The sequence below is a fragment of the Hyla sarda genome, chromosome 4, assembly GCF_029499605.1.
Source record: "Hyla sarda isolate aHylSar1 chromosome 4, aHylSar1.hap1, whole genome shotgun sequence".
Classification (NCBI taxonomy): Eukaryota; Metazoa; Chordata; class Amphibia; order Anura; family Hylidae; genus Hyla; species Hyla sarda.
The window spans coordinates 172,044,003-172,056,081 of NC_079192.1; the positions used below are offsets into that span (position 1 = coordinate 172,044,003).

General features: G+C 40.1%; 1 protein-coding gene across 1 annotated transcript in view; it reads right to left on the reverse strand.

The window, feature by feature from the left end:
- Positions 1–11,790, reverse strand: part of STRA6 (signaling receptor and transporter of retinol STRA6) — a 108,690-nt gene extending 96,900 nt beyond the window's left edge. Inside the window, exons 1-6 of the mRNA XM_056572755.1 lie at positions 11,604–11,790; positions 7,402–7,526; positions 6,450–6,516; positions 4,387–4,472; positions 4,140–4,279; positions 1,538–1,704 (exon numbers count right to left, since the gene is read on the reverse strand). Coding sequence (XP_056428730.1) covers positions 1,538–1,704; positions 4,140–4,279; positions 4,387–4,472; positions 6,450–6,516; positions 7,402–7,502 — 561 coding nt within the window. The 5' untranslated portion in view covers positions 7,503–7,526; positions 11,604–11,790. The remainder of the gene's footprint in view (positions 1–1,537; positions 1,705–4,139; positions 4,280–4,386; positions 4,473–6,449; positions 6,517–7,401; positions 7,527–11,603) is intronic.
- Between the last annotated feature and the right edge of the window lie 289 nt (positions 11,791–12,079).

Genomic DNA, 12,079 nt, shown 5'->3' on the forward strand with positions numbered 1-12,079 from the left:
GGGACCCCAAGAATACTACTTTATCTCATATATTTCTCTAACTCTCTAAAGACTTTTACATCCATTATAGTAGTGGGATGTCCCAGTACAGGACATGGTCCTGCACTACACTTAGGCCCTGTCAGGTTGAGTCCCTCGGTGACCTAGGGGGCTCTCTTGCAGTGTCTCCCCTGCTGTTATTATAGTGTTATTTAATGTAATAGGATTATAGTCAGTATGTCAATGTATAGTCAGTATAAAGGACCTTTGGAGGACTCCAGTGAATGTCTAAAGGCCTGTGAAATGTCACATGTTATGTTTATGTAATCACGTGTTACCCAGAGGGCACAAGTTTAACACATGACCCGCAGCTTGTACCATCATCACTTTACTGAGATCAGAAAACACCAGAGATCTCAGTGCTAGTGTCCAGCACCTGGAAGGCCTCAAATCTACAGTCATTCCAGTAAGTCAAATCGATGTCTGCTGTCACTATCTACAGTCTAGTCAAGCCTCAAGTCAATTATATAAATTCTATTACAAGTATAATTGGTTCCAGCTTGCTGTGAGGTCCTTCTGTGTTCCTGGCCACCTCTTTGGGATTCTGGCCTAGCTGTGAAGATAATAACACCTGTCTTAACTCAGTAAAGCCTCCGTTAAACCATAACCTGGTTGTGGACTCTCCTTTCACTGCCTAGCTAATGGAATAGCGGAGATATCGTTTGGGTGGTTCCGATACCCAAAAACCACTCTGGCGTCACGAACACTAGGGGTTAATACCATCTTGCCCCATCCACCTACACGCTACACCCCATGGTCCCGCCATCACTGTGGGTCACCACAGTAGGTAAATGATATAGGACCTAATAAATGTTGGCCTTTATATTTGTTGTTCTTATACCTTTGCAGTTTAAATGCAAAGAAAGAATCAGCTCTCCACCATGTAACTTCATCCAGTATAGGGGGAAAAATATAGGTGAAAATAAATAAAATTCCTCTATAAACAAGTGCAGCACTGTGGCCTTCAAGTTAAATCTTCAGTTTATTTAATTTCATTAAAATGGAAAATTCATCCAGAAATGGAACATAATTAACACGTTTCGGCTACACCAACTTGATCCACGTCAACTGTGTTCCATTTCCAGATGTATATTTACCGTTTTATTTTCTGCATGTAATAAAGTGAATTTTACTATTTTTGTGAAAAATCATATATTATTTATATATGCATTATTCATGTGTGTCCTGTTCTCATATTTTTCATATTATTGTACAAGCAAATGATTTGGTAGGCAGAAAATTTTTGTCATGTCACCTTTTGTTTACTTACAATAATTCATCCAACAAATCAGGTTTGCTATTATTACTTTCAGTTTTTTTTCCTGTATGCAGGAATAATGGAAACATTATAAAACCAACTATCTAGCACTAGGGAGTTATTTATCTGTCATTTCTAGTTTTTATGCTACAAGGATGGTCTTCTATTAGTGATCTAGTATTATGTTTGCTAGGTTTCTTTCTACCAGCTAGCAGACATTTATTAGTTTTAGTCACTTACCTGTGGTGTCTGAGGGCATTCTACTTTCTGCCATATTAATGCTCCACAATGCATCCAGGATAAGATGGTGCCCACTATGTACCCAGGTATTCTTTGCACACTATAACTTGCCAGAAGCGGGTAGTACAATGCAGGGTAATAGAAAAGGGCAAGGATTTTCCAAAACTCTGTAGATAAATATGTAATAGAATGTATATAAAAAAAAGAGAACAACAACAAACATAAAATAATAATATTTATGACATATATGTGCCCTTTGATGACTCAGTGGTTAGTACTGTTGCCTTGCAGTGCTTGGGTCCTGGTTGTGAATCGGACCAAGGGTAGTATCTGCATGGAGTCTGTATGTTAATTTTTAATGTGAAAAGTTTTTGGATCATCATTATTTGTGTTTAATGCTAAATATTCAAATGACATATCATAGAAAATTATTTATATTAGGACAAATCTGTGTGTTGATGTATAGTTTAATACATTGAAATGACAATCTATAATATCCAGCCTTAGAGGAGGCAAGAAGGATCACACATAAAGGTGAGGAGGCAGCAATTGTTACTGGCTATACACTTTAGTCAAAAGTTGTCAGATCTTGCCAGCCATATCAGCATTGTCTATATAAAGTGTATGACAAGTGTAAGTCTTCTGACTCTTCTCTGACAGAAAATGTTAGGGGGAAATAAGGATTGGGTGTGTTGGATTTCACATGCCCTGTCCTTCTCTTTTCAGAGACATCTGGTAGTGGCCTAGCCTTTCTCTCCATTGGTCAACACATAAAGGGGTATTCCGCCCCTAGACATCTTATCCCCTATCCGCTGCTGGGGACCCCGGGGATCGCCGCTGCGGCACCCCGCTATCATTACTGCACAGAGCGAGATCGCTCTGCACGTAATGACGGGCAATACAGGAGCCGGAGCATCGTTACGTCACGGCTCTGCCCCTCGTGACGTCACGGCCCGCCCTCGTCGATACAAGTCTAGGGGAAGGGAGCGTGGCGTACGTCACGCCGCCTGCCATAGACTTGCATTAAGGGGACGGCCGTGATGTCATGAGGGGCGGAGCCATGACGTCACGCTGCTCCGGCCCCTGTATCACCCGTCATTACGCACAGAGCGAACCCTGATCCCCGGGTCCCCAGCAGCGGGACCGCGGCGATCTAACATCTTATTCACTATCCTTTGGATAGGGGATAAGATGCCAGGGGCGGAGTACCCCTTTAACCCCCCCCACGATCTCCCTGCAGCACCCGTCAAGCTCCCTCCCATAGACATGAATGGAGGGGGCATGGCATGACGTCACGTCCCCAGTCCCGGAAACCAGCTGCAGGGAGATCGTGGGGGGGGTCTCAGCAGTGGGCCCCCGCGATCAGACATCTTATCCCCTATCCTTTGGATAGGGGAAAAAATGTTTCTGCCTGGAATACCCCTTTAAAGGAATGTGGTCACCCTTAGAGAGGAGAAATTGGTGCTAGCTTGCTGTCAGTCTTTTTTGGTTAACATTGCATGCTCTGGGGATCCAATAAGTGATCCAGCCATCTAGGGGTCCTATAGAAACTGTGCTGGCTATCTTTATGATGTACACCTTTGAAGGCAACTTAAAGAATCTGAAGTTATTACTTTACTTTTTTGGCTAATCTGACATTATGTGATGCCATAGAATATACTGCATGAAAAAGTTCCTCATAGAAAAACATCAAAGACCATCTAAAGATAAGTTGTGGTTGACACAGGCAGAGTTTTTGGCTGAAATATTTTGTCGCTAGACTTTGTTGCTATTCTTTACCCCTGTATTTAGTTTGGCGATAGAACATCTGAAGGCAGATTTACTAAAGAATGGCTTTTACATGCCAGTCTTGTTATTCTGTGGGGCAGGCCTCTTAATAAATCCTTTTACTGCCCATATACCGCAGAGTAAAATCTATTCCAGTTAGGATCGGGCAAAAATTTCAGCTACAATTTACACCTTTTTTGAGGAATAACTTATAACAATCCTGGTGGATTTGAGAGGCCTCACCTCCTTTTAGCAAGCCATGCCCATTTACTGTAAGCCCCTCAAACACTCAGCAAGCACTGTGTAAAGTGATAAAAAGTCACATATTTTTGCCCAAAAAGGACTTGCACAAAAATATGCAACTTTTAGATGCCGGTTACTGGTGTACTTTGTCAATAAATTTTCCTATGGGGATTTTCAAAAAAATTCTGTTCATATTCTGCTACAATAAAGGTCTAGGCCTAATGTTCATCATTCAACCTGACCAATAGTGTGAGTCTAATTCAGAAGCATAGTTTTGATAAACTGGCTCAAAATCCACCAATTACCAATGTGTCTATCTAATAACACGTTACAGTATATAGAAGGTATGTATATTTTTTTGCATAAAATATTCATTTATTTTGTCACAGTATATTACTGGGCAGTAAGAAAAAGTTATTTAAACACAGTTGGTCAAGCTAAGGCCAATCCAAAGATGGTGGAGCCAATTGTTATTACCACCTCTGCAATTCCTATAGTTGTGCCAGTGCTCACCAAAAACCCAAAATAGTGATACTGTGCAGATGACAGCAAACTTTGCAAAGACAGAACTGTATTGTATGTGAAAATTTACCTTTGTGAGCCCCGTCACTGTATGGAATGAAGTTGAGAGCAGTAGGGTCTAAAAGCATCCGAAAGATTGAGGAAAACAGCAACCCAAAAGCTGCACAGGGCACCCAGTTGTTGCCAGAACCTTCTAAGAGATTCAAGGGGCTGTAGAGGTAAGCGTAATAGGTAAACGTGGTATACCATGCAGAAGCAAAGGAGACTGAGAGTGGAAAAGGAGGTTATACCAAAGAGGGAGAGTGACAACAAAATACCTGAGAACACCAGGGACGCCCCAACAGAAAGAGGTGCAAAGCTTTTGCCTCCGAATCAGGAAACACAGAAACAGCAAAGTGCAAAGCTAGGAAGTAAGCGATATATGGTGCATGATTAATCATAAAGAAATTCTATCAAATCTAGAAGAGTTTATGACAATGTGAAAGAAAACAAACAGCAAAATGATAAGAAACCTTGTCCCTCTTTCTTTAGTTGAAATAATTTCTGATATGGGTTCCTAGTAGACTAATAAAGTTAGAGATACATCTCTACTTTTCTCTCTCCCTCTGAACCTTTGCTTTGTCCACAGTAAGAGCTGATCAGGAAGCCTATCCCATGTTATCCCATGCTAGGCACTGGGTGGCTTTATGGATGGTAGGTACTGGGGCCAAAGCTTTACAGTATAGACTAAACACATAACATATCATTGGTGTTAGTCTTCCTTTGCGCATAATATTTTGCATGTGCTGCTTTGTGCTACCAACCTCCATCATGACTTCTACAAAACTGACTAGCTAGAAGTTTTTCCTAAGATGTGTTTACAGTGATCATGAGTTTATTAAATGCAAATCTACACCACCCTAAGCAGACTTCTAGAAAAAGGCTTTCTTACTCGTTTTTATTCTCACAGCCTACTTTAATGTACTTGTGTGAGATTTACCACACATCATGCAAGCTTGTAATAAATTTCCCTCAACTGTACGAAATTCATCCAAAAAGAATTAGAGAAAAGCAACTACACACGAGGACTAGTGATAAATTCCCCCTTTAAAGGGGTACTCCAACCCTAGACATCTTATCCCCTATCCAAAGGATAGGGGATAAGATGTCTGACCGCGGGGGTCCCATCGCTGGGGACCCCCACAATGTTGCGTGCGGCACCCACCTGTTTATTGTCCGGAAGCGCTGGAGGGTCTCGGTCGCAACATTGCGGGGGTCCCCAGCGGTCAGACATCTTATCCCTTATCCTTTGGATAGGGGATAAGATGTCTAGGGTGGGAGTACACCTTTAATATTGCTGTTATACATTCCAGATAGTGGGGTGTGAAGTTGGCTACTTGGAGCAGTATTCTGCCCTTCCTCTGTAAAATAAAATAAGGAAGATACATAAAAACTGTTTGATTCTTGTGTGACAAAGATAGTGTGAACTTAGCCTAAAGATGCCCCAAATTTAAGCCAGTACGCCATGTCCCCTTGTTGTATGAATACAAAACTGATCAAAACACATTTTAAGTCATGTAAAACAGTTTTTGGGTTTGTTTTGGCACAAATTGGACCCTATATTTGGAAAACACAGCTTTAGTTATTTCCCTTCCCAATATACTTATTCGTAAAGAATTTAAAGATATGTTTTTTTTTTTTGAATGAGTGAACCTATAAACTGCAAAAGGCACTATTTTATATTTATAAAAATACTATTTTTATTACTATTTTGGGAAAGATTATGCTTCCCAATCTTCAGTTAAACAGATATAACTGTGCTTTGGATGACACACTATTTTTATATTCAAAATGTATATAGGAGGCAGAGAACTTTGCACAGCAAAAATCTGCATCAGATTACACAACCAGTAAAGTAAATAGGATTTTTGAAGTCTCATTTACACATATCGGGAATTTTTCTGGAAAAAAAAAATGACCTGCAGAATGGTTTAAAAATCTGCAGCATGTCAATTTATGTCATTGGGAATGATAACATTTGCACCAAATCATCATCAAAACCCCAATAAACATTCACATAGATTTCATGCAGATTGTTGCAGGTTTTTCTGCAGTTAATCAGTCAAGTGTGCATGTAAGGGGATGTAAGGTGCACACTCTTTTAAATAACATTAAAATAAAGGCTTATGTACTGTACTAATAGCCAAGCTTCACTGTACATCAGGGCGTAACTATAGGGAGTGCAGCAGTTGTAGTCACAGCTGGGCCCTGGATTCTGAGGTTGGTATAAAAGGTTCCCTGATTTATATAGAGAAGGGCAAGTACTATAAATGATGGGTGATAGTCATGGGAAAAAATGCAAAAAATAAAATAAAAAATAGGATTAGCTTTATACACTCACAGATACAGATGCAAGAATAAGGTGATATAATCCATCAGACAATGTTGGGAAACACGGTAAGATTATCCTGGAAGAAAACATATTTAACCTTTGATTGGTATATGTCACAATGCTTTTTTTTTTCTTTTTCTTTTGCACCATCCTTTTCTCATTTTAATCTTTGTACTTACTTTTTAAATATCAATAAATATACAAGTGAAAACTGAGCATTAATGTCTATATTGACCCAGTACTGTAACATCCACCGTGGCTAACATTATTTACTCTATACAGTGTATAAGCTCATTGAGTGACCTCCTAATTGTATGAATAAAAATCTACTCCCAGAAGAAGGCGGCATAGCCGAAACGGACGTTGGAGTGAGGGCGTCCCAACATACTTGTGGTTAAAACTTATCACCTGGTGGCTTCTGCTATGCATGTTTATAATTTGTTATTATTCTTGGGTAATTGTGCAATACATGGCCACTTGGGCTTTTTTATTCATACTTATGTTTCCAACACGGTCTAACATGCACTTTTTGTAGCTACTACCCACATTATGATGTTATATACATATAATGGGTATTGCCCTATTTCTTGATGCTGTAAGTCTCCCTATTATATATTATATATGTGTACATATTTTTAGGTCTAGGATAGACCTGTTTTCAATTGAAATAAATATTTTCTATATACATTTCTACAAATGACTCCATGTTTTTCTGCTTTTTACTTTTTAAATACAATATAAAAATAGCTACCACATTATCTTGCTTTAGCATTTTTTAACACTATCTCCCCCCAATCCCACAACAATTTCTCAATAAACTCAAACTATCTGGACCTTAATACATCATTCCCTAGACCCATTAAACAAGTAAGCATTAAACCAAATGAATTTTAATGTCCCATTTAACAATTAAATATTCCATCTATCAAAATGTTTTGATAAATAAAAAAGTTTCACTTACTCATGAGGTGGCACTGTTGGCTCTTGGGAATCATCGATATACCAGTCATCATAGTTCTGGTCATCTTGTCCCGGTTCAGGGCTCCCCTCTAGACTTGACATAATGCTGCCTGCTTACTGCTGCTCCTGTAGTTGGACAAGAAAGACCCTACCTTATATAACCCGCCTCAGCTGACTGCCCTGCACAGCATCCTTTTGTTTAGGGGATTATATACATTCACTCGGGATAAGAGGGAAAGAGGAAGAAAGTTGTGTATGGGATAACAGGGAGACTTATAGAAAACAATAGAATTAGAAACTATAAGAATCTATGTCATAGTCAATAAAAGGTCCAATATATGTAGAAGTCACTAGGTGAGCAGTCATAAATGTGGACTCTTAAGTTGTACGTTCTTTCCCATTTAAGATAAGGTCTAAGTCTAATCCCTTTCTATAATGGCCGACCAACATGACTCCCAACAGCTCATTAGTAATATGAGAATTCTAATTCATACAATCGTTCATGTCACATGAGGACAGATCCTGACAGCAATGTCCTTACAATGACTCCCATTATTTAGAACCACTCAGCCATATTGCTGTTATCATCCAGTTATTGAACACTTTTATAACTTAGCTTTAGTGATATTGGCTGCTATAGACCTCGGTGCATGAATGACCTGACTTCTCTTTTTCACTTTTGATAATTTTCTGGAATGTCAAGTAATTGTCTAGAGAGGAATCTGAGATAAAAGTAAATATGTCAGCTAGTTGAGGCATGCAACTCCATCCTACCAATGAAACTATGCTGTTTTAATGCTGTTATAACTATCTAATGCAATGTGCATGCAAACTGTTTAGTTTTTTTGTTGTTGGCCAGGGGATCCCCAGAACAACAAACCATTACATGGTAGAGGTAAAATGCATCCAATGGGAGAGAAATAAATATTCTGTGGGATTAGATGATTATAAAACCATTGCCTCATGAACAAATCCTTACATTTCAGATTGTATTTGTGTTTAGAACTTTCCTAAAAGCTCTTTATCCTTACAGGCAATTGTATTGGTTTCTAAACCAAGAAATTGGAAAATCTAGTCATTACCCGCTCCTAAAAAAAATATGGCTTCCTCTGAGTGTTATATAGACACATTTGTATGTCTGCATTGTGCTCATGGCTCCTGGCCTGACCACAGGTCTGATTACCCGAACTGGCAGCTGTGATTAAAGCACGACCAGGCTGGGATTTGCCCCAGTATTATAGATGCAAAAATGCATCTGCATAATGTCCATGTAAAACTGGCATTAACGGGTTTATCCGGCAAATAAACTCATCCTTTATCCACAGGATAGGGGTTAAATGTCTAATCTCAGGAGGTCCGACCTCATGGACCCACCACAATCTTCAAGACAGGGCTCCTCTCTTACCTTAGAGCGTTCCAGCTCCCAACTTCCACAATGAACTGGTCCTAGAGTGACGTCCTGCTCCACCAATCACCAGCTGAGGGGGCACATCATTGGGACCTGTGATGGAGCTGCCACTCTCAAGACCGATTTATCTCGAAAGGTGTGGGCTGAGTGCTCCAGGATAAGAGACACCTTCCATTCTATAGATTTCCACAACCCCACCCCCCCATTATCCGACATTTATCCCCTTTCCTGTGGATAGATGATACGTTTTATTGGCCAAAGAAACCCTTTAAAGTGGAGGTCCTGGGCACTGCATAATCCACCTCCACTCTTTTTGAACGTATACCTTCCTAGACAAAAAAGGGCAAATACCAAATTGCGATCATCGCATGAAAGGAAATCATGCTCACATAATATGTACAATAGCCTTACAAGGTCCCACAGGCAATGATCATAAATTGGTACCCGTCTCCTCTTGTCTTTGACGGTATACTTCTGAGAAGAGTTAATAGAAGAGGAAGTGGAGTGCCAGGGATCAGAAAAGTTAACCCTTTTTCTGCTCTCTGGACAACCCCTTTAAGGAACATTTCTTGTTTTCTATTGCTATGAATTAGTCACAATAATGTTTACTGTTTATATGATATTTATTTTAAAGTGAAATTGATGTTACATCCCATTGACTATGATGATGCCTGTGTCAACCTTTGTATTACTTACTACTGTACTAACGAACACAAGCTAGAGGGCACTGCTGTGGAGAAAGACCAATTATGTCAGCAGGTTACTGTGGAGGCTAGCGTTCTGAAACTGTGGCAACGCGGAGTCCTGATGCCTGTGGGTCCGGAGGTGCTGGTAACCAAGAAACCCGAAGTCACCCAATAGCATACATAGAAAGACAAAAAGGTACCCGCACTCACCACGAGGAAACAGTAGACCGACTTCTATGACATCTCGGACAGATCCAACTTCAGGCTGACAGCAGGGCACTCAGAGTGGAGGCGACTGCCAGCAACGTTTTGCGCAGATCACGCTTCTTCCGGCCTCGGAACGGATCTGCGCGAAACTTTGCCGGCAGTCGCCTCCACTCTGAGCGCCCTGCTGTCAGCGTGAAGTCAGATCTGTACGAAATGCCATAGAAATCGGTCTGCTGTTTCCTCGCGGTGAGTGCGGGTACCTTTTTGTCTTTCTATGTATGTTACTTACTACTGTATACGCCTATATATTTAGAGTACATCCAACCAAACTCTGTTACATGCCGGCTAGAACTAATACTCGTAAGACCTCCTGAAATAATGGCAGACGAGTTCCCATTTGTGAATAATTCCAACATTGTTTGTGTGGTATATCAGCTTTCACACATATTTTCCAATATCCATTGTAATGCATTTCATTCTGCAAACTACCGTAAACTATAATGAAGATGGAGACTCATGACTACCATGAGGTAATGTGGTACTATATCAGTACTTCAAAATTCTATCTGTGCAGGGACTATGTTATATCTCAATGCCTGCTAATACTACTGTAGGCTGGCCTACTTACATCTCATCACTAATGTAATGGTGGTCGCTCTAGAAGTGAATGGCTACTTATTTGTGAATTTATGAGGAACCTTTCTATTACCCCAATCTATCACCACTGGGGAGCAGCCTCTCTATTATTTATTGCCATTCCCTCCCCTCCTTGTGGTGTGAAAGTAGTGTTAGGCTTTTAATAAAGTGGGTTATAATTCTTTCAAGCACTGAATGTTGGGGTGAAAGGCCATCGGAGGTGGGGGAGGGGATGTGTGTGTTTAAAGAATACAAATAAAAAACTAGAAAAAAAAAGAAATATATTGTCCATATATTAGCTGAAAATGTTCTTATTGCACTCAGATAATGTTAATACATTTGAATTTTTCATGTCCCATATTAGCGTCGCCCGATGACTTTATAGTCGAGCATTGTTATAGATATCAATAAACATAAAAAAGCCACATACAGTGCTATATAAACATATGACATATACCATGACGCACAGTCTATCAACACGTATAAATCTTCACGAAAAATGAATGAGCGAACATGTATCACAAGTATAGATCTTCTCTTGCTATACAACCCAGTACACTACAGTACTATAAAATATGGAGAGCTCCTGCCGTAATAGAAATATTATCACATACTGCAGCCATGGACCGAAACAAAATATTATTGCGTTATATCATTTTTCCCATAGTGACGTAATACTATTTTTTTTTTTTTATAGTTGAAACAATTTTGCTTGTAACATTCTAACTGAAGTTGTAGTCATTTTACTATTCTAACCCCTAGACGAAGACGGGGATGTCCAAATGGTTATAGAGTAAAGTAAACTCATTTGAGTGTTTTATTTTAATATCATTTAATGTAGGATATTATCTGGGTCTTTATTCTGTATAATGAAGCAATGACACAAGAATATGCCCTTGAATCTTATTGTGGCTGATTCTGGTTTAAGACAGTGACAATGACAATTCCTGTTTAAGACAGTGACCTCCAGTTGTTGCTAAACTACAACTCCTAGCATGCCCGGACAGCCGTTGGCTGTCCGGGCATGCTAGGAGTTGTAGTTTAGCAACAGCCGGAGGTCCAAAGTTTGGAAACCACAGGTTTGAGACCTCTCAGTCCAATCTCGTAACGTTTTGAATAGTGCCACAATGAAACAGAAAGGTGACCCTGACCCCACTGTGCTATCTATTCCTTTACGTGTAGACACTGGAAAAAACTTCAGGAACTGCATCCAAATACCATCTGAATATGACTACACCTGCTATAAAAGAAAAAAATAAGACAAACCTTTTGTCCTATGGAGGATGTGGCCTTCTCGGAATTCTGCAGGTGCTGAGCAGCAGAGACACCTGTCGACTGATAGAAGGCAAATCTGTGCACGCTCTCCTTACTTCTCTGGTCTGGAAGAGATTGGGGGGGAAGGTGATTTATCTGAGATGAGGAGGTGGGAGAGAGCGCCCAGACAGAGCAGGCAAAGTTCAGTGGGAGGGGGGAGAACTTTACACCCCGCACAGCAAGAAGGTAGTGGATGTTATCCAAGAAAAGGGGGGTGTGGATGTTGGTAGTGGGACTTAGAAGACTTCATCAGCAGCATTAGTAACTTCCTGACATACCTCCAGTCTTTGTGCAGCCTTTTATTGTATACCTGAATCTTGTCCTTTTGATCCATCTGATACTGCGATTGTAGCTGAGTAATAAGCTCATGCTGCTCGCTCGGTTAATAGAACACCGAGTTCATTAACCAGTTATTTCCCTTCTATTAG